Genomic DNA, 26,965 nt, shown 5'->3' on the forward strand with positions numbered 1-26,965 from the left:
CGCGGCTTATGTTCGATATAAGAATAGCAATGTACTTTGTTGATTGTAGCCATGCTCAGTCTATCTATTTAAATGCTAATAAGTGACGGATCATGTAAGTTGAGTATGGGGATTTCATGTAAGTACGGCATGTGCAAATCTTCCCGCGGAATTCTCGGGTTTTATCCGTGCCATGCCCCACTTATACTATATTATTGCGGACTGCGGGGACTGCGGCACCCAGTATAAGGTACGGTACTCCGTATGAGTAAGCCTATTCTGGTGCGTGCGCTGTGGAAGATCCGGAGAAAACCTCCGCCAAACTTCGAGGACTCCCAAAACCAACGTGGTCTTAACTTTCCGCGGCGTGCGCATCGTACGAAAACGGTATGCTCCCAGAAGCCGCCACGATTTCGCGGTAAAGGCCAAGACGAATGTTTGCACAGTCGAGTTAAGATGGACAGACCAAAGACGAGTCGCAGCGCCAGATGGGGCGCGGCCTGCGCTCCGTGTGCGGCAGCAAAGACACGCTGCATTCGCACCCAGTCTTTGGGGCCACAACAATGTGATCGATGCCGAAGTTTGGAGAAAGACTGCGTGGGTCAAACTCCTGGTCCAAGGAAGAAGAGACAGGCCAAGCCCTCGTAAGTCCATGTTCATGCCCTGTTATACTCTTTGCGCATCAACACCTTGCGATAGCGTGGGGAGGGCATATGCTCTGCCCCAAGGGAGTTCACTGCCCGTACCACTGCCCTGATTACTACTCGATTACCTTCGTCAGGGTTCAACCGATATTCAATCGCTAAACTGCTTTAAACTCATCCACGTTGGACTCACTGTTGACTCTGCGCGACTAGTGCCAATTTTGACACGAGAATAGCTCTGCCGGAAGAGGGACTCAATAATTTGATTTACTTATCTAAGACGCCGGGAGGGGAACACTCAACTGTACATGGAAGTTCATCCACCCTAGCGCATGACTTCACCTCTAGCACACCCACGCGTCTAACATGCACCTGCATGGCAACAGTAGACATGGAAGATCTTGTCCCCGTGGAGTCTGACGAGACTTTATTGTCCATCTACAGGAATCAGCTGTCTAGTTCGTTGCCTTTTGTCATCATTCCAGCTAGCACAACGCCAAGACAACTGCAGGCAACTCGTCCATTTCTCATGAAGGTAATCAGAATGGTGGCTTCCGTCCGCCATCTTCGATTGGTGAGGGGACAGAACCGCGCCGTTATGGAACATATCTCTAATGCTATACTCATGAGATCTGAGCGCTCGTTGGATCTCCTCCAAGGCATTCTGGTTTTCCTAGGATCCTACCACTACCATTGCATGGCTCATGCGCAGTTCAACAATCTGATCCGCCTAGCAGTCAGCTTGGTAGAAGATATGGATATGAGTACATGCCCCAAGTCTCAACAGAGAAGTCAGCTGCCTTTAGTACGTGTCGAAGAGCCCGTGTCCAGAACGAACGAAGAGAAGAGGGCGCTACTTGGCGTCTGGTATATGAGCTCAAAGTGAGTCTTGCAACGCCTGAATGGAGCTTTATAAAGGACAAAACTAACTCGATAGCAGCGCTGGCCTCGTTGTGAAACAGTTAGCAATTACAAGATATACCAAATATCTGGATCAATGCCTTAAAGATCTTGACGATGCTAGAGAATACAAGTCAGACCAACTTGTCATACAGTTGGTCCATATCCAGCAACTCACCGAGAAAATCTTCCATTTCCACAGTAGTGATTCACCGGTAGACGAACAGCTAGGTTCGCCCGAACCTTCAACGATGTCGCGTCTAGAGGCATTCCGAGCTGAGCTAGACAGCCTCCGGAACGCACTACCCCCGAATCTTAAATCCGATTGTATGATTCCCCAAATGTTTGAAAATATCGCCGCCGGTGCTTCGCTAACGCAGTCTGAGAGCCCAGACCTTCTATCTTGCTATTACAATAGTGCTTACCTCAGGATATTTGAGCCTCTACTGGTAGGATCACACTTACCAGATGCGGAATCTCAATCCTTCGCCTCGCTCTCGCTTTCAGGCGTGCCGATATCCGATGTCTTCTCACATTTCACTGCCGCGCTCAAGGCATGGCTCGAGAATTGGCTTGCCATCCCGGTATGCTCCTACTTCTTCATGCCTCAGCCTGCCTACGTGCAGTTGGTCCATGGCGCCATGATGCTTTCTCGATGGGTAAGAGTAGCCGGGCCCAGCGCGGTCAAGCTTTCCAGTGCCGACACGGCCGTGTCGCAGAAAGAATTCACGGTTCCCTGGCAACCAACGCCTGCTCTCAGCGGCGTGCCTTCATGTCCAGATCTGAGCTTGCCGAGACCTCCAGCCTCAGTATCCACCCAAGTCGTGTCCGCCCAGATACTCAACACGCTCAGGGCCAAGGTCACAGCTCAACCTAATCTTCAGGTTGATATCCTCGGTATCTTAGACACCATGGCAGCTCGTTTTGAGGCCGCAAAGAAGGAGATGGCCGCGGCGCAAGGGGTGGATTGGGAGAATGACACATGGGACTTTGCTGCAAAACATTTGAAGATGAAGAAGGCTAGGGTCGAGAAATGGCGTGAGATGGTCGCCATGGCGGCAGGCGAGGGGAGGATCCTGCTGACCGATGCCCATGAGAGTGTTTACGAAGGGAGCAGAGAGGCCATAAATATGTTGGCAAGGCGGAGCGTCGACGGTTCCGAATGGTTAACATTAGGCTATGACGAGGACAACATGCAGTGGGAGAGTGCTATGTTTGATGAGATCGTGCGGGACATTCATACAGGATCTGTCTACAAGTCCATCGATTGGAACACCGGCATGCTGGTCGATTTGTGATTTGTGAGCGGACCAAACATAGAAGTTTAACGGTTAGAATTTGAGGTCTCCATCGAGCGTCCGGACTTCTCAGCAACAAGGGCCTCTGGCACTCACCCGTATGTTCTGGCACCGGGTTAAGCCCTAAGGTCAGCCAAAGACGACGACTACATATCTACGCACGTGGATGAAAATGAGTAATGTTGGCTCTGTGCTTAATGTGAGATGGCCCATTCCAAGGCGATTCAGGGGTGGCCAGGTTGCTGGTCTCAGTGCTTCGGTCAACGCCTGACGTCCGGAATTGTACATGTGCAAGTAAAAACTACAATATACCCCTGAAAAGATTCCCCTAGCGCTACCCTCTTGGCCATGGTGGGTGTACTGAGAAAACGGCCGATTCTAAGCCCTCTACCTCCGTATAACTGCAAATATTCTAAGTACAGCCCTGAAAGTGTGTATTAGCGCATCCTTCAGGCAAGGCGGCACGGCTCTCAAGCCCAAGCCACATACGCACCTTGTCACTCGCTCGATGAGGATTGGCAGGAATTCGGTACCACGCCATCCAGACTTTCCATAATCGTAGTACCACGTCAGCGAATCTTTCTCAGGTGTGTGCATCCCTGTCGCGGGCTGTTTTCCGTAAATTCCACGGGGACTTCGCGGGCCGTGTAATAATACTTACCTGATGTATCCTTGGTTAAAAAAGAGTATATAAATCATGCCCTGAGCTATTTGTAACCTAGCTTCTGGACACAATCTTACGATCCAGTACTACCCATTTCTTCAAACTGCAGCTGAACGAAACAGCCATGAAGGTGCTCTTGCTTGGTGCCACCGGCAATGTCGGCAGCCGTGCACTGCCTGCCCTGATCAAGCACGGTCACACCGTTGTAGCTTATGTTCGCTCGCCTAGCAAACTCGCGCCAGGGAAGCGAGCTGTCTTCGCCGACGTGGTCGTCGGATCGGTCACGGACAAGTCAGCGTTGAAAGATGCCATCCTCGCCCACAACTGCGATGCCGTCTTTCACGCTGCTGGCGTGGCGCAGATGTTCGGCCGCTCCAAGACCGGCGAATATAACAAAATGTTTGCCACCGTCGTCGCAGCCATTGTGGAAGCCCGCGAGGAGCGCCGCGGGCCCGCAATCCGCGCCTGGCTGATGTCTGGTTTCCCTATGCTGGACAGCGCCATCCCGACTTATCTTATCGGTGACTACATGCCCATGTTTCCCGAGCACAGGGAAAATCTGGCCCTCATCCAGAAGCAAGAAGAGGGGAACATCGCCTGGTCGCTGTTTTGTGCCAATCTAATGAGCTCCAAGCACAGCGAGATTCGAATTCCCGCACCAGACGACTGCTCGGCGGCCAATGTGATCGCCAGCGCGGACTTCCCCCCCAAGTGGCGGGACACTCTCAAGTGGGTACCGCTGATCGGGCCCTACTTGAATGTCTTCCGTCAAGCGGGTGGTTACGCCACTTCTTTTGAGGATCCCTTGGACTTCATTGCTACCGACTTCAAGAAAGGATTGCAGAGCGAATTCGTCGGGAAGAGAGTGGGATTAAAGATGAAGAAGGAAGGAATTTGAGTGCAGTATTAGTGTGTTACCAATATTGCAAGGGGGATGAAGCCTGAATTTTGAATAGCTAGGAACTAGACCTAATTTATACCCAATTTACTAGTGGAGCTGATCACTAGTTAATAATTACCCAAATAATGACAAATTCTCGGAAATTGCATAGAAAAATAACGCGTAAAAACCACAGTTCTGACATACCGTTCCATGGCGCGTTATACCGCACTAGCTGGCTGACAAAAGTTAACCTCAACCCCACATTTTGCGGTCCGACGGAGTCTGCACTCGCAGCCGAGCTGCATCTCCACTTTCCCCAGTACAAACTTGGTCTACGGTCAATTACATTACTGCTTGACCTAAAGAGGACCTAATTGTAATATTCGACTGAAACCTAAGCAATGGACAAGATACCGTCTTGCCATGATTCATTTGCGCTGAACAAACCTAGACATTATTGCTATTTCCTGCTGGGCATGCGCAGCATCTTTTCCCTTTGACCGATGGTCTTTTTTCCATACGGGGATGAACTTCCACATGATTGGAACGCCTATCTTGTACCTGGACGATGTAGCCTTTGCAGCTTTGAGTTGACAGAGGGTGAACGTGTTGTGACAGGCAGGCAACCCTCATCGACCACAATGTGTATTACAAGCTTACCATAAAACCATAATAACAGTGATGATAAAAGACGAAAAAGTCTCACATGAGTGTGTAGTGACATCCAAAGCGTGCTACACGGATGAACGGGCCAAAATCCTATACGAGCTTGACTTCAGAGATTATATCGACCTCCATCACGATAATCATGATAACTTTTCTTGCCATGGTCAATGCATCTCCATGTATGGGGTGCTAGTTAATAAGAGCTTTTTCCAAGCGATGCACTATTCTTACAATCCATCTCCGCCGGATATCGCACGCCGTAATCATTGGCTGCGCTCCGACCTTGCCAGCCTCCTTCACGAAGCCCTTGGACCCTTTCTGATACCGCTAGAGATATGCGATAAGATAGCTCAGAGATGCTCCCTCCGTGAGCAAGCCGCTTCTATAGCGAATGCCTTCTGGCGCAAGAACTTGAAAAAAGAACACGAGGGTCAGTTTAAAGTGAGTCTCGCCTCAAACATATGGGCTCGCTATGTTGAGTTTGAGGGTGCGCAATACATTTCGTATTTGACAAATACTCCTGGTAACCATCCGGAACAAATGTCTAAAGTGTTCTCAGCACAATCTGGCCAAAAAGTTAAATCCTTATACGTAGCTGAATATCACTTGGGTGTCAGACAATTGCGGTTCTCACGCGCCGCAAAGAGAAACCCTACTGGCGTTGAAACAGTTCCAGGCCAGTGGTGGAGAACCTTCGAATGTAAAAAGGGAACTATGGATATAGAAGCTTATAATGATGTAAGTGAAAATAACGCCCATATTGTATTTCTATGGAGCGTCACCCGCAATACTATATATCGAAAATTTACATTGACTGTTTTCATTAACTTCTAATGCACAAACAGGGTATCAAGCTACGATTTGTCGAGCCAGCTGAGCACAAGAGATCACATTTTTATGACTGCGCTTTTGAAATGCCAATATATCCTCATTATCTGCGCCAGCTTCATTGGCATCGACTCTGTAGTGGCTATGGGTATATTACGAGAATGATATCATTGGTTTTGAACGATCCCCGGGCTACAGCTTATTCAGCAAGCTGCGACTATTGTCCATACACTATCCGAGCCCATCTCCCCGGAGCACATGATCCCTACTTTTATGATGCGGGATCAATCGCTGCACGAAATGCTGTGTGGCTCTACATGCCTATACACAAAGATGAGAGAATAACACAAATCTGGCTGCGACAGTGGGTTGGTAAATTCTTTTCTGACTCTGCATTACTTGTAGGTATTCAATCTATTACTCTACCAGGCCTTGATATAACGTATATCTGACTTAACATAGTTCTGCATGAATACTGGGAACACCTATGTTATGGGCCTTTTTCCGGCCGCCGACTCTTATGGCCATTATTCTTATACATTAATCTATGAGTCGTCGACTATTCCAGACCTTATGTTCTTCGATATCAAAATCCGTGGTATCGAAGAATTCGAATTTGAAAACCCAGTCAGGCCTCAAACAGAAGCACTTCCCAAGCTGCCACAACCGGAGTCATTCTTGTCTGGCATTTACTATGAGAAGTACAACTACTTCTTTTCCTCCGCGAGTCTTGAAGAGGTGGTGGAGGTGACGCCGTGTCTATTAGAAGTTTCGGGGTTCGGACCAGCTATTATGGGACTTCTCTTGCAATATGAAGACGGCCGGCGGGCCGCCGTGGGCCAGGTTCGCACAGACAGGTTCCAGTCGTCCTTAGCAGTCAACAAATCCTCATGGGGTCTATGTCTACAATTTTCGCGGTCTGCGCAGGATTTGGTTAACGTTTCCTCGGTTGACGTTCAGAGTAAGACTGTTTCGGATGATAAAATCGAGGCCGGACTCGAAATTCCGTGGCAAGGAAAGCTTGAGTGGTGGTTTTGCAGCACCCAGAGTTGGTTGTATCACAAATCCGGGTCAAGTCCAATGCCATTCTTAGGGACAAACAAAACCTTCTCTGAGCATGTGCAAAATATAACGCCTACTGTTAGCACGTGAAACCTGTCAAGTAGGTAAATTCGAAGCGACTTAATACATAGACAGCACGTGCGGCCAATATTCGGCTTCCCAGCAATCAGCTTGTCTACATATCTACCCATACATTTAGTTTCAAGTAATAGGCGGTCAAGTGTCCAGAGTCAAGAAGTGAAAGATGAACAATTACAATTCCACATACTCTATTCTACGATTATACCATTATGCATGTTTAAACAAATAAATCTTTTTTCTCGCAACTATTTATAGAGTAGTTATATGTATGTTGATCTAGAATTATTGAACTGCTATTGAATTATATTAGATCGTAACCGGTTATGAGTGGTTATATTGAGCATGTAAGGGGCTGAAGTGGTGGCAGTAAAGCATGCGGTATTATACATGTAGACATAACCTTAATTCTTCCTAGTAAAGCCACCTGATAGTTACCTATATTACCCATCGGGTAATAATATATATATAATATATAATAATAAATCTAAGTATTTATGTAACAGGGATAGACCCAGGACACATGTTTAGATCTAATCCAGCAAGACCAAGGGACTCAAGGATGTCCTGAAGGTCAATTATGGCTTATTATAGTTGACATTATAAGGCTCTAGATATAATGTTAATATCTTTTATCTAATAACATATATCTTCATCTAATTAAATTAGATATTAATGATCTAAAGTAAAGACTTAGGTATATAGATTTAATTTTCTATTTGAAAAGAAATAACTAAGTAATATCTTTTATATAATTTTTAATGTAATTTTTAATATAAGTCTATTTAGCTTCAAATAGTCTTTAGTTTAAAGTCTTTTATAATTATATAATTAAAATTAATAATTTCTTTCTCAGTAGTTCTGCTCTATAGTATCAATATCAAGTAGTAAAGCTTCAACTCACTTACATCTAGTCTATCCAGACACCCCCGGACACAGCCCTGCCAGACCATGTTACAAACTCACCTACATCTAGTCTTTCCAGATATCTCCAGACACGGTCCTGCCAGGCCGTGTTACATATTATAAAAGAATTATAATAATAAAATTTTAAATAAATTATTTAATTATAATTGGTTTAGTAGTTAAAATAAACTTAACCTTTTATAATACAGTTAATAGTGACGGAATATAGGAATTAATATTCTGATCAGATGTTGAATAAAAAATTAGAATCTTTATAAAATAGTAAGCTTCACTGGCCTATTAAACGGGAATGTCTCAGGTGAGGGACGTTTTCACTTGTATTCCCAATTTGACCTGCTTCTTGCACCGGGCTGTGTACAGATCAACAAAACCACCCTCTAGATTAAGATGTACACGAGTTGTTGGTCAAGATTGTTACATCTGTTACATCCTCTCAGAATCTGCATACCAGGCTTCCGCGTAGGAGAGGCGAGAATTCCGAGCAATTTCTTGAATCCCATACACACAGCAACTTACCACACGCATGTAAGCATCTTCTCATAAAGCTTTGGTTATGCTGTTTGGGTATCTCGCGGCTCTCGTTTCCGGAGGCGCATCCAAATAGACGGCGCATACTTGACGGCACTGATACGTGCCGAACCGACGACATCTTGGTCCGTATAGGCCAGCTCCATCTGTGCTCATAACTTAGCATCGACACCCATTACATAGTATAGAGGCAAGTATTTCTGGTATGGTACTTACCTCAAAATTAATTAGAAGCAAGGCAAGCGACTTCTTCAGCTCCAACCAAGCGATGTGACGGCCAGTGCAAGTGCGCTTTCCGGCACTAAAAGCCAGGAAGGCACGGTCCATTCGTCGCCTTTGGTCTTCCGAAGCTTCGAGCCAACGCTCTGGCCAGAAAGCTGCCGGTTCCTTCCCATATACCTCTGGGTCAAGGTGTATCGAGTCGATTTGGCATCCAACAACCGTACCAGCGGGGATGTACTGACCAGCGATGACGGCTCCACCCTGAGGGACGATGCGGTCAAGCCCCCAGGCAGCTATTGGAAGACAACGCATCGACTCTTTAAGGACAGCATCCAGGAATGGCAGGTGGTTTACCTGGGCCCAAGTAGGCGGGCTCTTCATGTTGCCGGTGTTCAAAGCATCTTGCAGCTCCGCATTGAGTTTCTGAGCCGCCACTGGGTGCTTACAGAGGTACCAGAGTGTGTAAGTTAGCGTGCCACCGGTCGTGTCAGCACCAGCGCCGATTGTTGACATGATGATGCCCAGCATATCATCCTGCGATATAGCGTCAGGATCCTTGGCTTGGCCGTCGAGAAACTTTGCCAGTAAGTCTTTTTTCTGGTCAGTTAGAGCCTTGCGTGCCGTGAGCTTGGCCAAACCGACGCGAGCCAGAGGACTATCAGATTTTTTGCGGATACACTGGGCAAGTGGCCCCTTGTTGAACAGATAATCGGCCCACGGCGCCGCCGCCCACGCGTTCCAGTGATCGAAGCGGGCAATAATGGCCTCCAGGATACCCTCGACGTCATCTCCTGTTTGCACGAAGCCTAGGCTCTCGCTAAACGCGATACGCATCAACACATCAATGGCGTAAAGTTGCAGCCAAACGCTCATATCGACCAAGTCCTGTTGCTTCTCGAGCATCTCCACGAGCTCACTAGCCGACTTATCAATCGAGGATTCGTAGTCAAGGAGTGAGTTGGTCGTGAAAGCACGGCCAGTGCACTTTCGTACAGCTGAGTGCTGTGCTTCATTCATTGCTATGATGCTAGGCACCGTTCGGCCCTGGCTCGCCGTCGCTGCGCCATAGTAGGATGGGCCCTTGAGCCACACGGGGTTGGTGCCGTAAACAATGGGCACCGCGTTGGGATCACTTACGCTGATGTGATTCGGCCCAATGCGTACCAACTTACCATGCTTCTGGTGAAGTGCAACGAGCTTCGCCGACCATTTCGGGGAGTTCTGGCCACGATACCGCCAAAAGTCGGTAAAGTGGGCGAGCAGAGGGCCTGGGATCTTTGCAAGCCGGAGACTAATGAACAGAAAACGAATGAATAAGAGCAGCACGGCTCCAAGAGCCAGGATCTGAACAGACAGCATTTCTGACAGGAACAATGCGAGCTGGACGGTATCTCGGTGCTTCAATCAAGTCCGCCACGACTCAAAGCCACATTCTTTTTAACTCGGTTCTGGTAACTCGGGCCCCGGGACATCCGCTTTATGGTCCTTTATCGTCGACATGAAGAATAATGGAATGTAAGTAGACTGCTGATTTCGATGTGCATTGGTAGGTTTCCATTCCCGGGGTAAGGTAGATAAGCAACGTGATCGGATCGGTATGTGGGTCCCGATGGGGCGATAGACATGAAGCTGCCGTTGTTCATCGGCTAAAGAAACCGTTATTCATTCCAGCCCTCGTCCATTGCAGAGTCACTTTTCTCTTTTTCTCTCCATGTGGCAATGCAGCGCTCCAAGAATCATTCTCATCGCCGTGCCGCGCCGCCCGATGTCCTGAGACGTTCAGCGATTGCGTGAGTGCCCACCCACATGATTGTTCCAAGCCCCACCACACACCGTCAATTGCACTACCCCCCAGTCTTCGTGAACGCTTGTCACTAACCTCGCTGTGCAGTTGCGATAGATGTCGTCGACGGAAACAGAAATGTCTTGGAAGGCCGCCTTTATCCTGTGCCACGTGCAATAGTATCGGGGAAGAATGTGTATACTCAGAGTCAGAGAAGCGCGTAAGCGTGCCAGAGAGGTAGGTTTTAAACTCACCTCAAAGCTCTCGTGTCGCAACTTACATTTCCGCAGCTACCTGCTGAGGCTACAGAGCCAAGCGCGATCGTCGTCTGACGCACTCCCCAGCCCTGCTGGCACAGCATCATCAGCAGTCCAATGGACCTTTGCAGGATCCGATAATTGGATACTATGCCAGCCGGGACAGTATCGTCAGTTGGCTTCGATTCCTACCCAACTTAGACTCGAGTTAACTTCTCATTTGTAATGAGCAGACTACATAGGCAACTCATCGTCGACTTATATTGCTAATCAGCTGAATCCTACAACTGAGAACTTGGCATGGCATCTGTACCCGCACTACGAAGACACGTCATGGCTTCGTCGTGATGTTCTGCCTGAAATGCCCCAGCTTCCGCCATTCGACTTTGCTAAACGCCTTTATAGCGTGCATCATGCTTACATTGGTACTATATTCTCCTTTATAGTGGACAGGGAATTCTACGAGCGGCTCAAACGTGTGTATTCGTCTCCACCAAACTTGCATGACCGTGACGACTGCCTGATATTTTGCCAAATCTTGCTTGTCTTCGCCTTTGGCCAGATGTATTCGGTCAACCAGTGGACTGGGAACAACGGACCTCCAGGGTTCCAGTATTTCAAGCACGCTCTACAATTCCTCCCACAGGCCGTTGAAGACGGATCAATCTTGTTTGTTGAGGTGCTGAGCTACGTTGCATACTACTTGCAAACGATAAATCGACGCGATTCAGCTTATCTCTATATTGGACTTGCTCTGCGCATGGCAATATCACTTGGTTTGCACCAGGAGACTCTCGACACTGATATTAATGGATATGAACGCGAACGCCGTCGCCGTGTGTGGTGGTCTACCTATAGTCTCGAGCGACTCCTCTGCGTCACTTCTGGCCATCCAATCTCTGTAGATGACGATGATATCGACTTGCTTGAGCCTAGCCCTCTTGACGGGGAGGAACCTCGCCGCTCGAGCGTGCTCCTGTACTATACGCGGCTATCGCGCATATTAGGTCGAATTGGCCGCGACGTGTATCGCAAAAAGCGACAGTCCGGTACCACACTACTGGCGGTCGCGCAAAATATCTTGAAAAGCCTATCCGAGTGGTTTCGGCAGCTTCCTGACGAAGTGCGTATTAAGCCAGATGACTTGGAAAAATGCATAAGTCGCGAACTTGTTTCGACCTATCTTCATTACTACCACTGTATCAACATGACGGCAAGGCCGCTACTGCTCTACGCCGTGCAACGCCAGATGGCATCTAATGCTGCGAGCGGAGATGGTGCCACTGCCGCCCGCTGGGAAGATGGGCTCTCTTCCGACGTTGTCGGCATCATTGATGCTGCGATTTCCGCAGCGCGTTCCAGTACCACTATACTGAATGCAGCTGCTAAATTCAATCTTGTAGGTATGTAACTATTTGCTCAACAGCATCTTATCATTCAATGCTTTTACTAATAGTTATGCACCCGCAGCTACATATGGGTTTATTGACGGCGAGCAGGCCTTTTCTGCCGCCTTGCTGCTTGTCATGGTTAATATTGCCTTCCCTTACACGGAAATGAATGCGTCTACTATGGATATGGCGCTCCTAGTGCTTCAGAGCATGGCAGAAAAGGGAAACAAATATATTCGCGCATGTCATGATTTGCTCACAAAGATTCGATCAACCATTAAGCCAAACACGACACCGGCCCAGGGTGAAGGGATGGACCGCGAGGAAGTGCAGAGGCAGCTAGCTTGGATAGCTATCCATGGGGCGTCAGGCGACCAGCAGCAGTACCCGCAGCAGCAAGGGGACACATTTCCTGTCGGTAATGCTGACGACCGTGATGTATGGGTCGATGTCATTGAGTCAATTGACATCGATATGGATCGACAATGGATAGGAACGACACTTATGCGACAGGAAGGTTTAAGTGAGGGCGTATTCAATACAACGCCCCCTTGAGTTTAACAATGTAATTATTCTCATAGGAAAGTAATGACAAAATTATTTTATTACTGTAGCTAACGGCTGGAATACATACACGAATAATAACCAATGTCAAAATGTCGAATCTCCACTAGCCAGCCCGATTTCCATGCGTGTAGTATGAATCGTGAGCCTTTTATGTGTTATACTAGTCGTTATTGCCAATGGTACTAAGCTGGTTTCATACGTATCGTCTGAATTGTCGAATGCAGAAGATCTACCTGGCGATCCATTATCAAGCGGTATCATACGTTCGACAAGTCTTCAACTAGCTAATCAATGGTTATCGGAAATGCTTCGTATCGATATGGCGTACGGGTGAACTCTAGTCATGGGAGAAACATTCCAAGGAACTCAAGTCATAGATATTCAATTGGCTCAAAATGAAGTAAAATCTTTTCATAGCACAAGGTACCTATCAGACAAGTATCATCTTCCTAGTCTACATATGTATATAGCACATCTCAATATGCTGACTATATGAATGCACCTACACAGAAGTCCTTTGTTATCCTATATTTTTCGTTCAGACATATCGGCTGACTGAATTAATACCAGGTGGTATGAGACAACAAAATGGAAGCCCGATTGTGGACTAAAATGACTCCTGGCAGTGGAAGGAAGATTCCAGTGTGACATTTCCACCGCGATAGGCTGCTACCTTGGGATACTCGCAGAGTCTGCGTTTCATGGCGCCGTCTGGGGTGGACGCAGGCAGCTCATCAGGCGCAACGCCGTCTTCAACCCACTGGATGAGATAGCTCATGGCGTCGGTTGGTATCAGACCACTGACGCCACAGTGCGCAGCCCCGGGAGCCTCAAAAAAGCGATAATATTCGCGCAGTAGGGGGTCATGGGCCATGCACTTGTTATAGTAATCGCGTGAGCCCTCCTCAAAAATCTGCTGATCGGCAAGACCGTGCCAATGGATCAACTTGCCGCCAGCGGCCTGGAAGCCACTCAAATCTGGGTTATCAGTGCTACTAACATGCCTCCACGCCTTTACTGATAGATCATAGGCGTCTTCGAAGCCAGAAGCCGGCATCTCCGCGATCGGATAGTTGGCGTTCTGGAAAACGAAGCGGTTGATCCAGTCGACCGCAATGAGAAATGGAGCGCCGGTCCAAGCTGTACCGTTGTTCGTCACATTAGCTATATTAGAGAACGATGTCCCACGAGACATCGGGTACCATAACTGAGAGTTGCTAATAGAGCTCTTGGGGCCCTCCCAGATCTTGTCAGCAACCTCAGCGTCGGATTCGGTAATGGTCTCCATCTTTCCGGTGTCTTTGCAGTAGACGGTCCTGCCAACAGCTGCAGATGCGCTGTAATTGCACTGGTAAGGATTGGAAATGATACCATCAACAGCTCCATCCAAGATATCACAAGCAATGATTGAAGCGTTGTTGATAGCATCTAAAATGCAAGGATATGGGTAGTGTTGGAGCTGGTTCATAACGAATTGTGGATAATACATTCCAGGAACGAAGCTAGCCCAGTTGATAGCTGGTGAACCTGATAGGATACCGTCGTACAAATCAGGGTATTGCTGCGCAAGCATGAGAGCCTGTCGACCACCGGTGGAGCATCCATCGAAGTATGAGTAGCGTGGACTTGCGCCAACTAATTAATTCACATCAGAAATTGCCCAAGTAGGATAACCAAAATATGGCTTGTCTATTGTACTTACACATATCCGTGATCACAGACTTGCCTATGACAGCTGCTTCAGCCTCAGCGACGGCGAAGAATGTCTGCGCATACATAAAATTGACTCGACTAGAGTTGTCAAGACCCCAGGTATCAGCAGAGCTCGTGTTATGGCCATGACCTCCGTTGGTAGCTACTGTAGCTGAGCTGTTACCAACACCAGGTGCTAGACGGTTCAAATTGGCGATGACAGAAAATCCAGAGCCGCCTACACCACGCATGCGACCATCCCAGCCTGTAAGAGGAATCCAAACAGTTACCGCAATGTTATCGTTCCAACCTTGATGAGTATACCAAAGCGTAATGTTACAGAAGGAAATAGTTGTGTCGTAAAACTGTTCAGGGTTGGTGTTTTCAGCCAAGAGAGAATAGTTCTGATGCTCAACAGCTTGAACATCAGTAAAGGTCACCCCAGGTATAGTCGGCGTATTGATTAAACTAGCAGAGCATCCTTTGATGCTCTTAGGAGCAGTCGCCGCCGTAACTGCCGAGTATAAGAATACTATGGCGAGGAGAAGAGCCTGGCCAAGCTTGGTAGAGAACATGGTTAGGTTTCGCAGGAGAACGTTATTGTCTGGATAGTTTCAGGGGCATGTTTTAGTTCACTGAAACATCCTGGTATCACGGTTTATGTATAGAGTATTGAACTCTATGTTATCTCCTTCACGGGTGCTACCCCAGATACTCGAAAATAGACTTTTAGAGCATCCGGACATGACGGGAAGACGGATCCGATCAACAAAAAGGTTTGGTCTTATGATCAAGCGTTCTTGCATGATCAAAATTACGCACGGTTAGAGATCGGGAGTATGCGCTGAAGAATATCTGATCGGACAACGCCAGCCGAATAGATGGAATGCTCGATCAGGTCATTTCGGTCTATTTGAGAAGCCTTATTGGTAGTTGACTTTATTTCTTTATCAGGATTTGCCACGAATCCTCCTTACTACAATAATGCTATAGCATAATTAGGTTGCTTAATGAGGAAGTTAGGACAATCTCGGAACCGTATCGATTATGGCAACAGTTGTGGCAACCTATCCGATGAGGAGTTCAAGTTCCAGGTGAAAAATTGTATGGGATCACTAACAAATTCGGAATTTCTAAAATCTCAAATAACAATAAATACTTACTTTTAGGGAGTAATTTTTTGGATATTTTATATAATACAATAAGAATAATACATTATTTTCATTTTAAGATCAATATGGACTGTTTTTGTGGCGTTAAAAGACCATCTATACAAAATTTCCTAGCGAAATTCTCAACCTAGAATTGTTAGGTAAACAAACGAATAAAAACCTTTAACTTTTCATACTGATATATTTTACAGTTTAAAGCTAACTATGCAGTTTTCAGTTCATTATATTTCATTATTGAGGTGTTATTTGAGATTTTAAAAATTCCAAGCTTGTTAGAGATCCCATACAAATTTTTACCTGACCCTTGAACCAGGGCAGAATACCGCGAGATATGTTAGAATTTAGGCATCATCGCGTGTTACGACGAGAGCCTTTTTGAAAATCGCAATTTGATTATCTCTTGAAAAACAGAGCCCTGTTATGGCGACTTCAATCTTGAGGTTTATACATGAGCCGAATATGGGCTACCACTATTTCTCTCCCTCCTCCCACACTCGGCACCAGCATTTCAACATGTCGTCTACATTAATGAACTTCGAAATTTCGATGGGGATTTTGAAAGAGCGCAGAAATGTTGTTCTGGAACAGAAGCGAAATTGTATAGGGAAAGAACTTAGCCCCTGACTCCCTTTTCTGACCCAACATATATAGTTCATCATCGTTGACTCGCTTCCCATATCTCGTTCTCATGTGCATACCGAGATTGTCTCCTCCTTAGAATCGTTTGACCTTTGTCTTGCTACAGGATTCCAGTAGCAGGGACCTCAGCTTAATCTAACTGGAAGCTTCGAGTCTGCTACGGAAATTAGCAAAGGATAGAACGTTGCGTGCTTCCTGATAGATATTCATAACGTTTCCTTGACCATGTGCTAAATGCTGTTTCAAATGCAGTTCGGAACCTCCTCTCCGTATGTCTCCTTTACGGCTGCGAAGTAGCCAACATCAAGTGGTTGTAAATGATTCAATCAATGAGATGGCATGTATAAAGGGATGGTTTAGATATTTTTATGGAGAAGATCAAATTCTGCCGATTCATGGCTATAGTCTCCATCAAGAATCAAGAGCCGGAATTTCCTTATTATCTGTGGAGCAGTATGCTTGTTGAAATGGATTAGAGCCATGACACTCGGTGGGTTAAATCATCATCGATGTAGCAAGATGAAGTAGCAAGACGATCTCTGTCAAGGAGATTATCACCCTGCTTCCTGGGTCCGGGAGGGGAGGATTTGGGTTTATTGAATATGTGCCTTGCTAGCTGAATTCACTGCCACACAAATGCTTTATGAGATTTTCAAAATCCTTAATCAATAGCATAGTTAGTATTTCATACAATTTTATTGTAATAACTAAACTCTGTGCAGGTTAAAACCATTGTCAATCTAATACAATTAAAGAGTCTCAGCTTATGATATCAGCACTCCGATCACAACATCCTGAGTGGCTTGGCTATTCAACATTGATCATCCATCATCTACAACATGTACCGGAAAGTAGGACTCTTGTGACCCAGTTGCCTTACTTCTTCTTGTGGCAGTCCTTGAAAATGAATGTCGCGTTTTCCTGCGTCACGCATCTTGTTTTCAAAGTAGCAGTGTGCGATACCGAAGGCTGTGAGGCAAAAGCAGAATAGCTGAAGAGAGAAATTGATAGTGTGACCAATATGAAAGTTGGGGGAGTCGGTTGAAAGATAAGTCCATCTATAAAACAGATTAGTTAGATTGGACAAGTGAAGCAATAGTAATCAATTGTATGTAAGACTTACGTCGAAAGAACACCACCGATGCTACCGATCGACACAATATACCCTCCCACGACGGCTGCCACAGCCGGGTGTCCAGTATCTATCGTAAATAGATAAATAGATTAATCGAGCGGATATCGAAGAAAAGGTTTGATTTATTTAAGAGCTTACTGTTGATACCCCAGCTTATGAATCCTGAGCTAGCAGCGAAGATTCCCATAGCAGCAAGAAAGACGGCAGTATACTTGGCATGTATCTCCTCAGAGAAACGGAGAATACCATAGCCCGTGATAGAGAATACTAGAGCACCGAGCATAAAGATACCACGGCGATTGGTCTTGTCCGAAACGTAGCCGAGGGCGATGGTAAAGGCGCAGGCAACCACGTAAGGAGGCACGGAGTAGAGCTGAGCCTCGGTCGAAGTCCATCCAAACTGCTTAAGGATGGTTGGGATAAAGGCCCCCATGCCCTGCACGGCCGAGTTGGTGCAAAAGAAGCACCATGCGCAAACGTTCGTGTGAATATTGAAGATACCTTGGCGAACGTGTCGCCACGTCACCTTCTCTTGAGGGTTCTGCCCAGAAATGTCATTAGTGTGGGGTCGTACGGAAAAGTGCTGATGATAGGATTAATACCTACCGTATTAATCTCCTGCTGTATACGGGCAGCCGCAATATGGCGCTGGCGCAATGTCAGGTATTTCCAAGTGCCGGGGGTTTGAGGCATGAAGAAAGAAGACGCAATTGCGATGAGCATGGTAACGAGACCCTCCATGAAGAAAATGTTACGCCAACTGGGAGCACATCAGACAACTTGCATTCACATAGTTCGATACGAAAGTTGGTTGGAGATACGTACCGCTCAATGATAGTACTTGAGGCACCCCAAGCCGGGATGTGACTACAATTTAATACGCTTTAGTATATCTCGTATTTTAGGAATGAAAGCAAAAACTGGGTTAAGAACCTTAGAGCAACAGCAAGCAGACCGCCGAACGAACTGGCCAGAGCACTAGATGCGATAAAGATGCTCATGCGGAAGAACAACTCCGCCTTCCTGAAGTAGCAGCTGAGGAAAAAGGCCGTAGCGGGCATAGCACCACCCTCAAATATACCAAGAATAGCACGGGATACAGCGAGTCCTGCATACGACTGAACGAAAGCGGTGCATAATGAGACGAGACCGAAGCAAAAGACGAGGCCGGGAACTGTAGGTAGAATACTATTAATCGTGACGGGAGAACAAGTGACATGATTCAACATGGAAGACCGTACTGTAATAGCGTGGACCGACACGCTTAAGTATCACATTACTAGGTACCTCGACGCTGTTGAAGACGGTATGGTGTTTAACGAGGCTATTATGCCAAGACGCCAAGGGAGAGAGACGTGGAGAACGTACCTCATGTAGATAATGAAGAAGATGGATAACACAATGTTATAACGATATCCGATAAGGTCGAGGTCCTCAGCCATCCCTTCAATCCGGGCGTTTCTATTTGCAGTCTTTGTTTAACAAAATAATCTTCTCCTCGCTCGTCGCCTCCATTCTTTTTGTGAGGGAAACCAAGGGCAACTCTGACTTACCCAATATTTGCTCGGTCAATAGCACAGCACATGTAGAGAATCGTAACCATCGGTACAATAGTCAAGTCGAACTTGAGGCGTATTGCGCGCTCCTCGGCCACGGTGAAGGCAGCCATGTCGCCTTCCTCAACGACAGCCGGGTCAGCGGCTCCGGTGGTGGAGCAATTCGAGTCAACCGGCTCCTTCTGAATTGCAATATTGTCCATCTTTTCATTTGATGTTGACATCTTGGTGTGAACAACGCTGTAGTGAGGGCGAGTGTGATCACATGAATCAGTAGACTCCAGGGAGAATTGATTGATTATCTGAGTACATCGAGGATTAAAAGGTCTTCCTTTAATTATATCAACGCCATGCTAAAATAAGTCTGATAGGACATATCTTCTCCCTACGCAAAGTGTAAAAGCTATCTATGAACCCTTGACATCTCTATGCTTCTCATATCGGCAGCCAATTGATAGTAAATATGGGGTTTCCCATCACCGAGCGGGACCCACAACCCGATCAAAATCTTCCCGGCCCACCCCCAAGATAATGACCCCAAACATCATCGGCTTCCAGACCCGATATCTTGTTCTGCGGGTGCAATGACGGCCAGGATCACTTCAGGTGTGAGCTGGGAACGCTCGGTAACAAAAGTTTTTGCCACGGCTAGGGACCTTCTTTACTGATGTAGACCAGGTCAGATCACATTCAAGGTATCGGCCAAGATAGATAAGACAGTATATTTAGAGCGCTGCAGCAATTTGGATTATCAATTTTCAAATATTGCCGTCAAATCTTCTCCTGCTTCCACTTTTCGTTGTCTTCTCTTCATGTCGCCAAAGGTTACCATTTCTATCGACCGCGGCGGGACATTCACCGATGTCCATGCCATTGTCCCTGGCCGGCCGGATATTGTCCTGAAATTACTATCTGTCGACCCAGCCAATTATTCAGATGCTCCAACTGAAGGTATACGACGCGTCCTCGAACATGTTACGGGCGAAGCTATACCTCGAGGGCGTTCGTTGCGACTTGATAGTATTGGATGCTTGCGCATGGGTACGACCGTTGCAACCAATGCATTGCTTGAGCGCAAGGGCTCGCGCTCCGCTCTGCTTGTAACTAAGGGTTTTCGTGACCTATTGCGCATTGGCAATCAGGCCCGCCCCGACATCTTTGATCTCTCAGCCCGTCGGCCAGGCGTGCTATTTGAAGATGTCGTTGAGGTCAATGAGCGTGTCGTTCCTTCTCATCCCCGTTCCGACGCCGCTGCGCTCTCATCGTACCGCGCCATTATGGGAACCACGGGTGAGACGTATCACGTCCTTCAAGAACTCGATATGCAGTCTGTTACTACCGAACTTCGCAGACTCAAGGGGGAGGGATTTGAATCGGTGGCTGTTGCGCTTGTCAATTCCTTCGCTTGTCCGGAGCACGAGCGCTCGATAGGTGAGATCGCCTCACAGTTGGGTCTATCGGTAGCTTTGTCTTCTAGTCTACAACCTATGATCAAAGTCGTACCTCGCGGCATGTCTGCCACTGCTGACGCCTATCTAACGCCTGTAATCAAGACGTATATCGACAACATCTCGTCTAGCTTTGAGGGTGGACTTGGTGGCAGCCACGGGTGCCGTATTGAGTTTATGCAGTCTGATGGTGGTCTGGTTGACTTTCGCGATTTCAGCGGCCTTCGTGCCATCCTTTCGGGCCCTGCAGCTGGTGTGGTCGGTTTTTCGGCCACCAGCTGGGATCACCAGGACAAAGTTCCCATCATTGGTTTCGACATGGGCGGCACGTCAACCGATGTATCCCGCTTTGATGGCCACTTCGACCATACATTCTCATCAAGTATTTCTGGCATCAGTATCCAGGCTCCACAGCTTGATATAAACACCGTTGCCGCCGGCGGTGGCTCTATAATCTCTTGGAAAAATGGCCTTTTCATGGTTGGGCCTGAGTCTGCCTCGGCTCATCCAGGCCCGGCTTGTTACCGCAAAGGAGGGCCTCTGACCGTGACGGACGCCAACCTTTTCCTTGGAAGACTGCTTCCTGAATATTTTCCTAAGATCTTTGGTCCTAATGAGGACCAGCCTCTCGACCGCGAGATCACACGCAAACTTTTCACCGAGCTCGCGGAGAAAATCAATGCTGACCAGTCAGTGCGCTATACTCCAGAGGAAGTTGCTCTCGGTTTCATCAAAGTTGCTGACGAATCTATGACTCGACCTATTCGCAATCTGACAGAAGCCCGAGGCTTCGAAATTTCGAAACATAATCTTGCTTCTTTTGGTGGTGCAGGAGGTCAACATGCCTGCAATGTTGCGGCTTCGCTTGGCATATCGCGTATCATTATACACAGATACTCATCGATTCTCTCCGCGTTCGGCCTAGCACTCGCCAATAATGTGCACGAATCCCAGGAACCCGTGGCCGCTGTGTACGAGGACAGCAAGAAGGCAATGATTCAGCGGCTGCAAAAGCTCCAGGAGAGCAATCTGGTGCGACTCCAATCTAAGGGCTTTTCTGCTACGCAGTTAAGTCACGAGCGATTCCTTAATATGCGGTATGAAGGTTCTGACACCGCCTTGATGATCATGGAGCCGCAAGACGGCAATTATGCAATCGCATTTGTCGAGCGGCACCGTCGCGAATTTAGCTTCACTATGGACCGCCCCATCCTGGTTGATGACATTCGCGTGCGCACTGTTGCCTCGTCTCAGAACCTTGCTGAAAAGCAACCTCTGCAGCAACTGCGGGAGGCAAATCTCGTTGCTGCTGGCACGCCCACCGAACTGACCAAGGTCTACTTCGACTCTGTGGCCGGATTCACCGAGACACCAGTTTTCCAGCTCAAGGCACTCAGCCCGAACACTCGTATTCATGGCCCCGCCATTATCATTGATGAGACACAGACGATTGTCATAGCCCCTAATGCGGTTGCGTGTGTGCTACAGACGTGCATCGTAATAGATCTCGAATCAGAGCCCAAGAACAAGCTGGCCGAAGAAGCGACCTATGTTGACCCCATCCGCTTGACCATTTTCGGTCATCGGTTCATGTCTGTTGCTGAACAGATGGGTCGCACACTGCAAAAGACTGCCGTATCAACAAATATCAAAGAGCGACTCGACTTCTCATGCGCCCTTTTCTCTCCGGACGGAGGGCTTGTCGCCAACGCGCCACACGTGCCAGTGCACCTCGGCTCAATGCAGTTTGCCGTCCGCTTCCAGCACAAGTGCTGGCTCGGGCAGCTTCAGGAAGGCGACGTTCTGGTTGCCAATCATCCCGTCTCAGGCGGTACTCACCTTCCAGATGTTACAGTGATCACTCCTGTGTTCGCGCCCGGTAGCAATGATATCATCTTTTACGTCGCTTCGCGCGGTCACCATGCAGATATTGGTGGCATCCTGCCTGGTTCTATGCCACCCAACTCGACAGAGTTGTGGCAAGAGGGTACAGCTATTGAATCCGAGAAGGTTGTTTCAGGTGGCGTCTTCAATGAGAAGCGTATGCGGGAGCTGTTTTATGACATTCCATCCCGCTTCAAGGGCTGCTCTGGTAGTCGTAACATTAACGACAATCTGTCGGATCTGAAGGCACAAATCGCTGCCAACGCTCGCGGTATCAGTTTGATCCAGAACCTGGTCCGCGAATACGGCTTGCAGACTGTCCAGACCTACATGTACGCTATCCAGTCGACAGCGGAGCAGTCCGTACGCAAGCTCCTACAGGATCTGTATGAACATTATGGAGGTAGGCCTCTTGAGTCGATCGACTTTATGGATGACGGCACGCCAATCAAGCTGGTTGTCACGATCCATGAAGATGGTTCTGCTATATTCGACTTCAGCGGTACTGGCCCTGAAGTCCACGGAAATATCAATGCGCCCGAGGCAATAACCCATTCGGCTATCATCTACGCGCTACGATGCATGATAAAGGCCGATATCCCACTCAATCAGGGTTGTTTGAATGCTATTGACATCCGCATTCCTCGACCCTGCATTCTCAGCCCAACACGCGCCGCGGCTGTTGTGGGCGGCAACGTCACGACGTCTCAACGGGTCACTGATGTTGTGTTAAAGGCTTTGGGCGCTTGTGCAGCCTCTCAGGGTTGTCTAAATAACTTGACGTTTGGAATCGACACCAAGTTAAATGAGAAAAGTGGGGTTGTCGAACCTGGTTTCGGATACTATGAAACGTAAGTCGACTTAATTTTCTAGCTTTCTTTGGTTCTTTCTCCTACTATTTACTGACGAGCTATTATTACAGCATTGCTGGTGGTGCCGGCGCAGGTCCAACTTGGCATGGGGAGAGCGGTGTGCACGTACACATGACCAACACGCGCATTACAGACCCGGAGATTCTCGAAAAACGTTATCCGTGCATATTACGGCGATTCGAGCTGCGTCCTGGTACTGGAGGTAGCGGCCGCTTCCGTGGTGGCGATGGTGTTGTGCGTGAGATAGAGTTTCTCACGCCGCTCCAATGTTCTATCCTGTCTGAGCGTCGTGTCCACCACCCCTATGGCATGGAGGGCGGCAATCCGGGCCAGACAGGCCTGAACTTGTGGTTGAGCAAGGCCAGTGTCACCGGTGATGATAGGACGGTTAATATAGGCGGCAAGGGAAGTGTATCGATGGGTGTCGGCGACCGTGTTGTTATCATGACCCCTGGTGGTGGCGGATGGGGTTCGCCGGAAGTAGAATCTTGAGAAATACACATACTTGGAAGCTGGTCGTATTTTCAGGTCGATAGGAAACCATTGGATTGAAGTCATTTCTTAGGCTGTTTCATGCTCGATATCAAATGGAATAGTTTATAATTTGATGCAGGCTTGTTGATACAATTATTCACAAAGGATTCGTAGGTTACCAAAGTGGACTTGCTGTATGCGGCGGCGAATTTACGTCGTTGTGTTCCATGACGTTTGTTGTTCAGATCTGCGAACAGGAGGGATGGTCTTGATTTGGTGTCCACGCGGAATACCAAGAGCCCTATAGTTAAGAGGGTCAGAGACGCGGTAGGTCGTTGTGAGGAGCAGAAAATACCTTGGTGAAACCACCTCCATGAGCATAAATAACCCTCGCTCCATCAAGATCATCAACGCTGCAGTTTCCCGGCGCAATTCGAACTATATTTGCATACTGCTTATGCAGCGCAATATTAACGAACTGAAACTCGCCCTTCCAGATCTGGTATGCCAACCAGAATCTTGTGAATCGTGCAAGGAACGGGCCTGGGATAGAACGGAGAGGATCGAGGAGGGCGCAGACAATCGTATATGTGATATATAGAATCACAACCCCAAGAGCCATAGAGGCTAGGTGAATAAAATCGAGTTTGGCCAGCATTATTGCTATGAACTTTGTGTAGGTTTGTGACAACAGACCAATGATTTTTAAGAGGGAAAGTAAACTTGAAATTTGCGGAGAAGTGGAGCCGAGAGGGAACCCCAAGTTCTAACTAGCACCTACCCGTAAAAGCTACCGTAAAGGCTCTATACAGTCTCTAAGTGGAGTGACAAACGGCCGGGAGGAACGAGGAGGTGGGGGAAATGTGGAACGGCTAATGGCAAACCCCACTACTCCATCTCCACTATGCTGCCGAGGAATGGACCATAGAATTTGTCCCATGAGCACTCTAAACATGATGGAAGAGCTCACGAGTCGGACTCCGACGAGGCTCAATACAAAGATCAAGTGTCTCCTACGACACGTCGACGCAGGAGATTAATGAAACAGATGACTGCGTGAAGGACCAAAAGCTGACAGGAGGGACCATAGGTTGATGGGTTATCCGGCCATCATCTTCAGCGGCTTCTAAATGCATCAGATGCCAATATTTACAGCGCTGTCGGCTTCCGAGACTTAGATGCTGTTTCTGACTTTGACATTTGCGCCGCTCTCCCCGAGAATGTTTCCCATAAACCCATCTGAAGCCTTGCTAGCCCTTATGCGACAGGATCAAGAGGTCCAAGGGCAAGGCCATCGAACTGATAGACAATATTCTTGGAGAACAGCCTGTACCACATGTACTGAAGGACCACATGGCGGCCAAAGATATCATTCAAGATAAACCGGCCCCAATTATGAGCACATCATAATCCAGATCACTTTCTTCATTGTGGACTACAGAAGTAGGAACTGTTTGCCCCATTGTTTGTATGGACAACGAAGGAATGAAGTATAAGGGATTAATATATATAATTGGGTTCCTGACTCTTGGGGGATTAGTAAGAAATCAACCCCGACGAAGGCGGAACGGGTGGTATTGATGAGTAGTGTCGGAACAGGTGTGTAGGGGCCAATCCTTCAAGTAACTGTCGTTATTGCATATTTTCTAGTCACAGCCACATGAAATTTTTCTCTGTATCTGCCCGAAAAAGGGACGGTGCTACGCGGGGAGCACCACATAAATACCCTGATTCGGCGATCCTCGGTATACGACTTGCCAATACACTTACATCACTGGCCGGGATTTCTACGACTTTGGCCAAAGAATACCGACGGCTACACTAAAAAGAATATCTCCTTCTGTTAGAAGGTAACACATAATGTCCTATTAGTACATTAACAGAAATCCTTTACCACTCATCCAATATATTAGTCATCCAATCTTAATATCTTATAGAAATTATTTACCGAAACCAAGTCATAAAATGAATATAAAAGTGTTATTAAATCTCCTTTAAAACAAAGAAACTTATTTTCTTCAGTATCATCTTCTCTGGAATTATATACTATCAATTAACTATACAATGTCTGATACCTTGAAGAATAAAGTCTTTTGCGTCACTGGTGCCGCCTCCGGCATAGGATTGGCAACTATGAAGACCCTTCTTGCCCGACAAGCTTTAGTTAGCATCGCGGATCTCAATGAGGCATCATTAGATGTAGTCTATGATTCCCTTGAGCGTTCTCAAAAAGGGCGGACCTTTAAGAAAGCTCTAGATGTCGCTGATCGTGAGCAAGTAAGGAACTTTCTGGAGCAAACAAAGAGCCATTTTGGCCGAGTAGATGGAATAGTCAACTCTGCAGGTATCTGTGGTCGCTTCATGGGAACTCGAGAAGTTTGGGAAATTCCATCAACCGAATATGATCTGGTGATGGATGTTAATGTGCGCGGAACCTTCAACTTCCTAGCAGAGTCGCTGAAGCCGGGATTCCTTGAAGCGAATGCCAGCATAGTCAATATCGGCAGTACAGCATCGCAGCGTGGTATAAAGAATGGTGCCCCGTATAGTACTAGCAAGCATGCAGTGGTTGGTTTAACTAAAAGTGTGGCCCAAGAAGTTGGACCTCGAGGCATTCGTGTCAATATCGTCCTTCCGTAAGTATACATAAATACGTCGCTGTGGTTGTTTACTGACTTTTAGGGGAACAATCGATACCCCCATGCTCCACGCAACCGAAGCTGGATTTAAGAAGGCAGGTACCACTCTTCCTCGTCCAACCTCAAGTCGTCCCATCCCACGCAGAGGTGATGTCTCCGAGGTCGCCAACGTGGTTGTATTTCTTCTTGGATCTGAAAGCTCATTTGTTACCGGGGGAGTCTACAATGTCGATGGGGGAGCGAATTCTTGATTGCCAGTATTTGTAGGAAACTGATGGTTGGTTGAATACTGCTAGGTCAGGCCCCACGAAGCTTTCCACGCCGAGCGTTTTCAATTCTAAAATTGATTCCCCTCGTTTTCTGTCTTCTACACAATCGTCAGCAATTGGATGGTCGTCAGGTTTCGTAAAATCTTACTCATAATAGATGGCCGACGCCAGGCATGTATTTACCGAATATTAATGAAGCTCGGGGTATATCGTACTACGTGGGCACAGATGAGAATCCCGGTAATCTTCTCCCTGAAACGACAGTGAACAGAAAACCAGAAGTTAAGATGAATGTCGGCATGCATATAGGTTAACTGGACAACTCTGCTATTAGAAATCGATGCATTTCTATTGTCGCTCGAGGCCGATTGCATTGTATCTATAGCATAAAGGACAGTCATTCTAAGCGAGTTTCGATTTTATAGCTAGAATATGGATGAAAAAAATCTGTTAACAAGTTTACCGGTTTTGGATAAAGTATTGAACCAATAATTTAAAGCTGCAAGTT

The 26,965-nt window shown here is 47.3% G+C and overlaps 11 protein-coding genes across 11 annotated transcripts; 6 read left to right on the plus strand and 5 right to left on the minus strand.

Annotated features, from left to right (window-relative positions):
- Positions 1-92: 92 nt before the first annotated feature.
- Positions 93-819, minus strand: BGW36DRAFT_70138 (uncharacterized protein). Its single transcript, XM_046222527.1, has one exon. The coding sequence runs from the start codon at positions 637-639 to the stop codon at positions 187-189; it is 453 nt and encodes a 150-aa protein (XP_046065681.1). The 5' UTR covers positions 640-819; the 3' UTR covers positions 93-186.
- BGW36DRAFT_70139 (uncharacterized protein) lies at positions 820-3,015 on the plus strand. The gene is made up of 3 exons (XM_046222528.1): positions 820-1,505; positions 1,564-1,850; positions 1,917-3,015. Exons 1-3 carry the CDS (start codon positions 1,000-1,002, stop codon positions 2,819-2,821), a joined length of 1,698 nt encoding a protein of 565 aa, XP_046065682.1. The 5' UTR covers positions 820-999; the 3' UTR covers positions 2,822-3,015.
- Positions 3,016-3,609: 594 nt separating this feature from the next.
- On the plus strand, positions 3,610-4,383 carry BGW36DRAFT_401721 (uncharacterized protein; the record flags this gene model as incomplete). The annotated part of the gene is made up of 1 exon (XM_046218778.1): positions 3,610-4,383. One exon carries the CDS (start codon positions 3,610-3,612, stop codon positions 4,381-4,383), a length of 774 nt encoding a protein of 257 aa, XP_046065683.1.
- Positions 4,384-4,689: 306 nt separating this feature from the next.
- BGW36DRAFT_412163 (uncharacterized protein) lies at positions 4,690-7,014 on the plus strand (the record flags this gene model as incomplete). Its single annotated transcript, XM_046219203.1, has 4 exons — positions 4,690-4,986; positions 5,048-5,772; positions 5,880-6,263; positions 6,325-7,014. The coding sequence occupies exons 1-4, from the start codon at positions 4,872-4,874 to the stop codon at positions 7,012-7,014; spliced, it is 1,914 nt and encodes a 637-aa protein (XP_046065684.1). The 5' UTR covers positions 4,690-4,871.
- A 1,186-nt stretch (positions 7,015-8,200) lies between these two features.
- BGW36DRAFT_420702 (cytochrome P450) lies at positions 8,201-10,242 on the minus strand. The gene is made up of 2 exons (XM_046219517.1): positions 8,674-10,242; positions 8,201-8,603 (listed from the first exon to the last, which is right to left on the minus strand). The coding sequence occupies exons 1-2, from the start codon at positions 10,036-10,038 to the stop codon at positions 8,481-8,483; spliced, it is 1,488 nt and encodes a 495-aa protein (XP_046065685.1). The 5' UTR covers positions 10,039-10,242; the 3' UTR covers positions 8,201-8,480.
- A 112-nt stretch (positions 10,243-10,354) lies between these two features.
- BGW36DRAFT_390699 (fungal-specific transcription factor domain-containing protein) lies at positions 10,355-12,723 on the plus strand. The gene is made up of 5 exons (XM_046217513.1): positions 10,355-10,469; positions 10,571-10,699; positions 10,753-10,889; positions 10,953-12,122; positions 12,190-12,723. The coding sequence occupies exons 1-5, from the start codon at positions 10,399-10,401 to the stop codon at positions 12,663-12,665; spliced, it is 1,983 nt and encodes a 660-aa protein (XP_046065686.1). The 5' UTR covers positions 10,355-10,398; the 3' UTR covers positions 12,666-12,723.
- A 561-nt stretch (positions 12,724-13,284) lies between these two features.
- BGW36DRAFT_401724 (putative feruloyl esterase) lies at positions 13,285-14,944 on the minus strand (the record flags this gene model as incomplete). The annotated part of the gene is made up of 3 exons (XM_046218779.1): positions 13,285-14,312; positions 14,380-14,860; positions 14,903-14,944. 3 exons carry the CDS (start codon positions 14,942-14,944, stop codon positions 13,285-13,287), a joined length of 1,551 nt encoding a protein of 516 aa, XP_046065687.1.
- A 2,068-nt stretch (positions 14,945-17,012) lies between these two features.
- Positions 17,013-18,984, minus strand: BGW36DRAFT_307904 (major facilitator superfamily domain-containing protein; the record flags this gene model as incomplete). Its single annotated transcript, XM_046212282.1, has 9 exons — positions 17,013-17,238; positions 17,304-17,382; positions 17,454-17,856; positions 17,922-18,075; positions 18,141-18,182; positions 18,249-18,489; positions 18,557-18,609; positions 18,684-18,776; positions 18,869-18,984. 9 exons carry the CDS (start codon positions 18,982-18,984, stop codon positions 17,013-17,015), a joined length of 1,407 nt encoding a protein of 468 aa, XP_046065688.1.
- Positions 18,985-19,425: 441 nt separating this feature from the next.
- Positions 19,426-23,689, plus strand: BGW36DRAFT_329989 (Hydantoinase B/oxoprolinase-domain-containing protein). Its single transcript, XM_046212809.1, has 3 exons — positions 19,426-19,497; positions 19,550-23,054; positions 23,126-23,689. The coding sequence occupies exons 2-3, from the start codon at positions 19,684-19,686 to the stop codon at positions 23,565-23,567; spliced, it is 3,813 nt and encodes a 1,270-aa protein (XP_046065689.1). The 5' UTR covers positions 19,426-19,497; positions 19,550-19,683; the 3' UTR covers positions 23,568-23,689.
- A 101-nt stretch (positions 23,690-23,790) lies between these two features.
- Positions 23,791-24,207, minus strand: BGW36DRAFT_433342 (uncharacterized protein; the record flags this gene model as incomplete). Its single annotated transcript, XM_046221259.1, has 2 exons — positions 23,791-23,850; positions 23,905-24,207. The coding sequence occupies 2 exons, from the start codon at positions 24,205-24,207 to the stop codon at positions 23,791-23,793; spliced, it is 363 nt and encodes a 120-aa protein (XP_046065690.1).
- Positions 24,208-25,613: 1,406 nt separating this feature from the next.
- BGW36DRAFT_433343 (short-chain dehydrogenase/ reductase) lies at positions 25,614-26,439 on the plus strand (the record flags this gene model as incomplete). Its single annotated transcript, XM_046221260.1, has 2 exons — positions 25,614-26,185; positions 26,232-26,439. The coding sequence occupies 2 exons, from the start codon at positions 25,614-25,616 to the stop codon at positions 26,437-26,439; spliced, it is 780 nt and encodes a 259-aa protein (XP_046065691.1).
- Positions 26,440-26,965: the final 526 nt, after the last annotated feature.

This window comes from Talaromyces proteolyticus (genome assembly GCF_021365285.1).
Source record: "Talaromyces proteolyticus strain PMI_201 chromosome Unknown BGW36scaffold_15, whole genome shotgun sequence".
Classification (NCBI taxonomy): domain Eukaryota; kingdom Fungi; phylum Ascomycota; class Eurotiomycetes; order Eurotiales; family Trichocomaceae; genus Talaromyces; species Talaromyces proteolyticus.

Bases quoted from the DNA above. Each gene is read 5' to 3' on its own strand.
- BGW36DRAFT_70138 (XM_046222527.1), bottom strand. From the start codon at position 639: ATGAACATGGACTTACGAGGGCTTGGCCTGTCTCTTCTTCCTTGGACC.
- BGW36DRAFT_70139 (XM_046222528.1), top strand. From the start codon at position 1,000: ATGGCAACAGTAGACATGGAAGATCTTGTCCCCGTGGAGTCTGACGAG. The intron at 1,506-1,563 runs GTGAGTCTTGCA...ACTCGATAGCAG, and splicing joins GTCTGGTATATGAGCTCAAA to CGCTGGCCTCGTTGTGAAAC. The intron at 1,851-1,916 runs GTATGATTCCCC...CTGAGAGCCCAG, and splicing joins CCCGAATCTTAAATCCGATT to ACCTTCTATCTTGCTATTAC.
- BGW36DRAFT_420702 (XM_046219517.1), bottom strand. From the start codon at position 10,038: ATGCTGTCTGTTCAGATCCTGGCTCTTGGAGCCGTGCTGCTCTTATTC. The intron at 8,604-8,673 runs GTAAGTACCATA...TTATGAGCACAG, and splicing joins TGCTTCTAATTAATTTTGAG to ATGGAGCTGGCCTATACGGA.
- BGW36DRAFT_390699 (XM_046217513.1), top strand. From the start codon at position 10,399: ATGCAGCGCTCCAAGAATCATTCTCATCGCCGTGCCGCGCCGCCCGAT. The intron at 10,700-10,752 runs GTAGGTTTTAAA...ACATTTCCGCAG, and splicing joins CGCGTAAGCGTGCCAGAGAG to CTACCTGCTGAGGCTACAGA. The intron at 12,123-12,189 runs GTATGTAACTAT...ATGCACCCGCAG, and splicing joins TGCTAAATTCAATCTTGTAG to CTACATATGGGTTTATTGAC.
- BGW36DRAFT_329989 (XM_046212809.1), top strand. From the start codon at position 19,684: ATGTCGCCAAAGGTTACCATTTCTATCGACCGCGGCGGGACATTCACC. The intron at 23,055-23,125 runs GTAAGTCGACTT...CTATTATTACAG, and splicing joins GGTTTCGGATACTATGAAAC to CATTGCTGGTGGTGCCGGCG.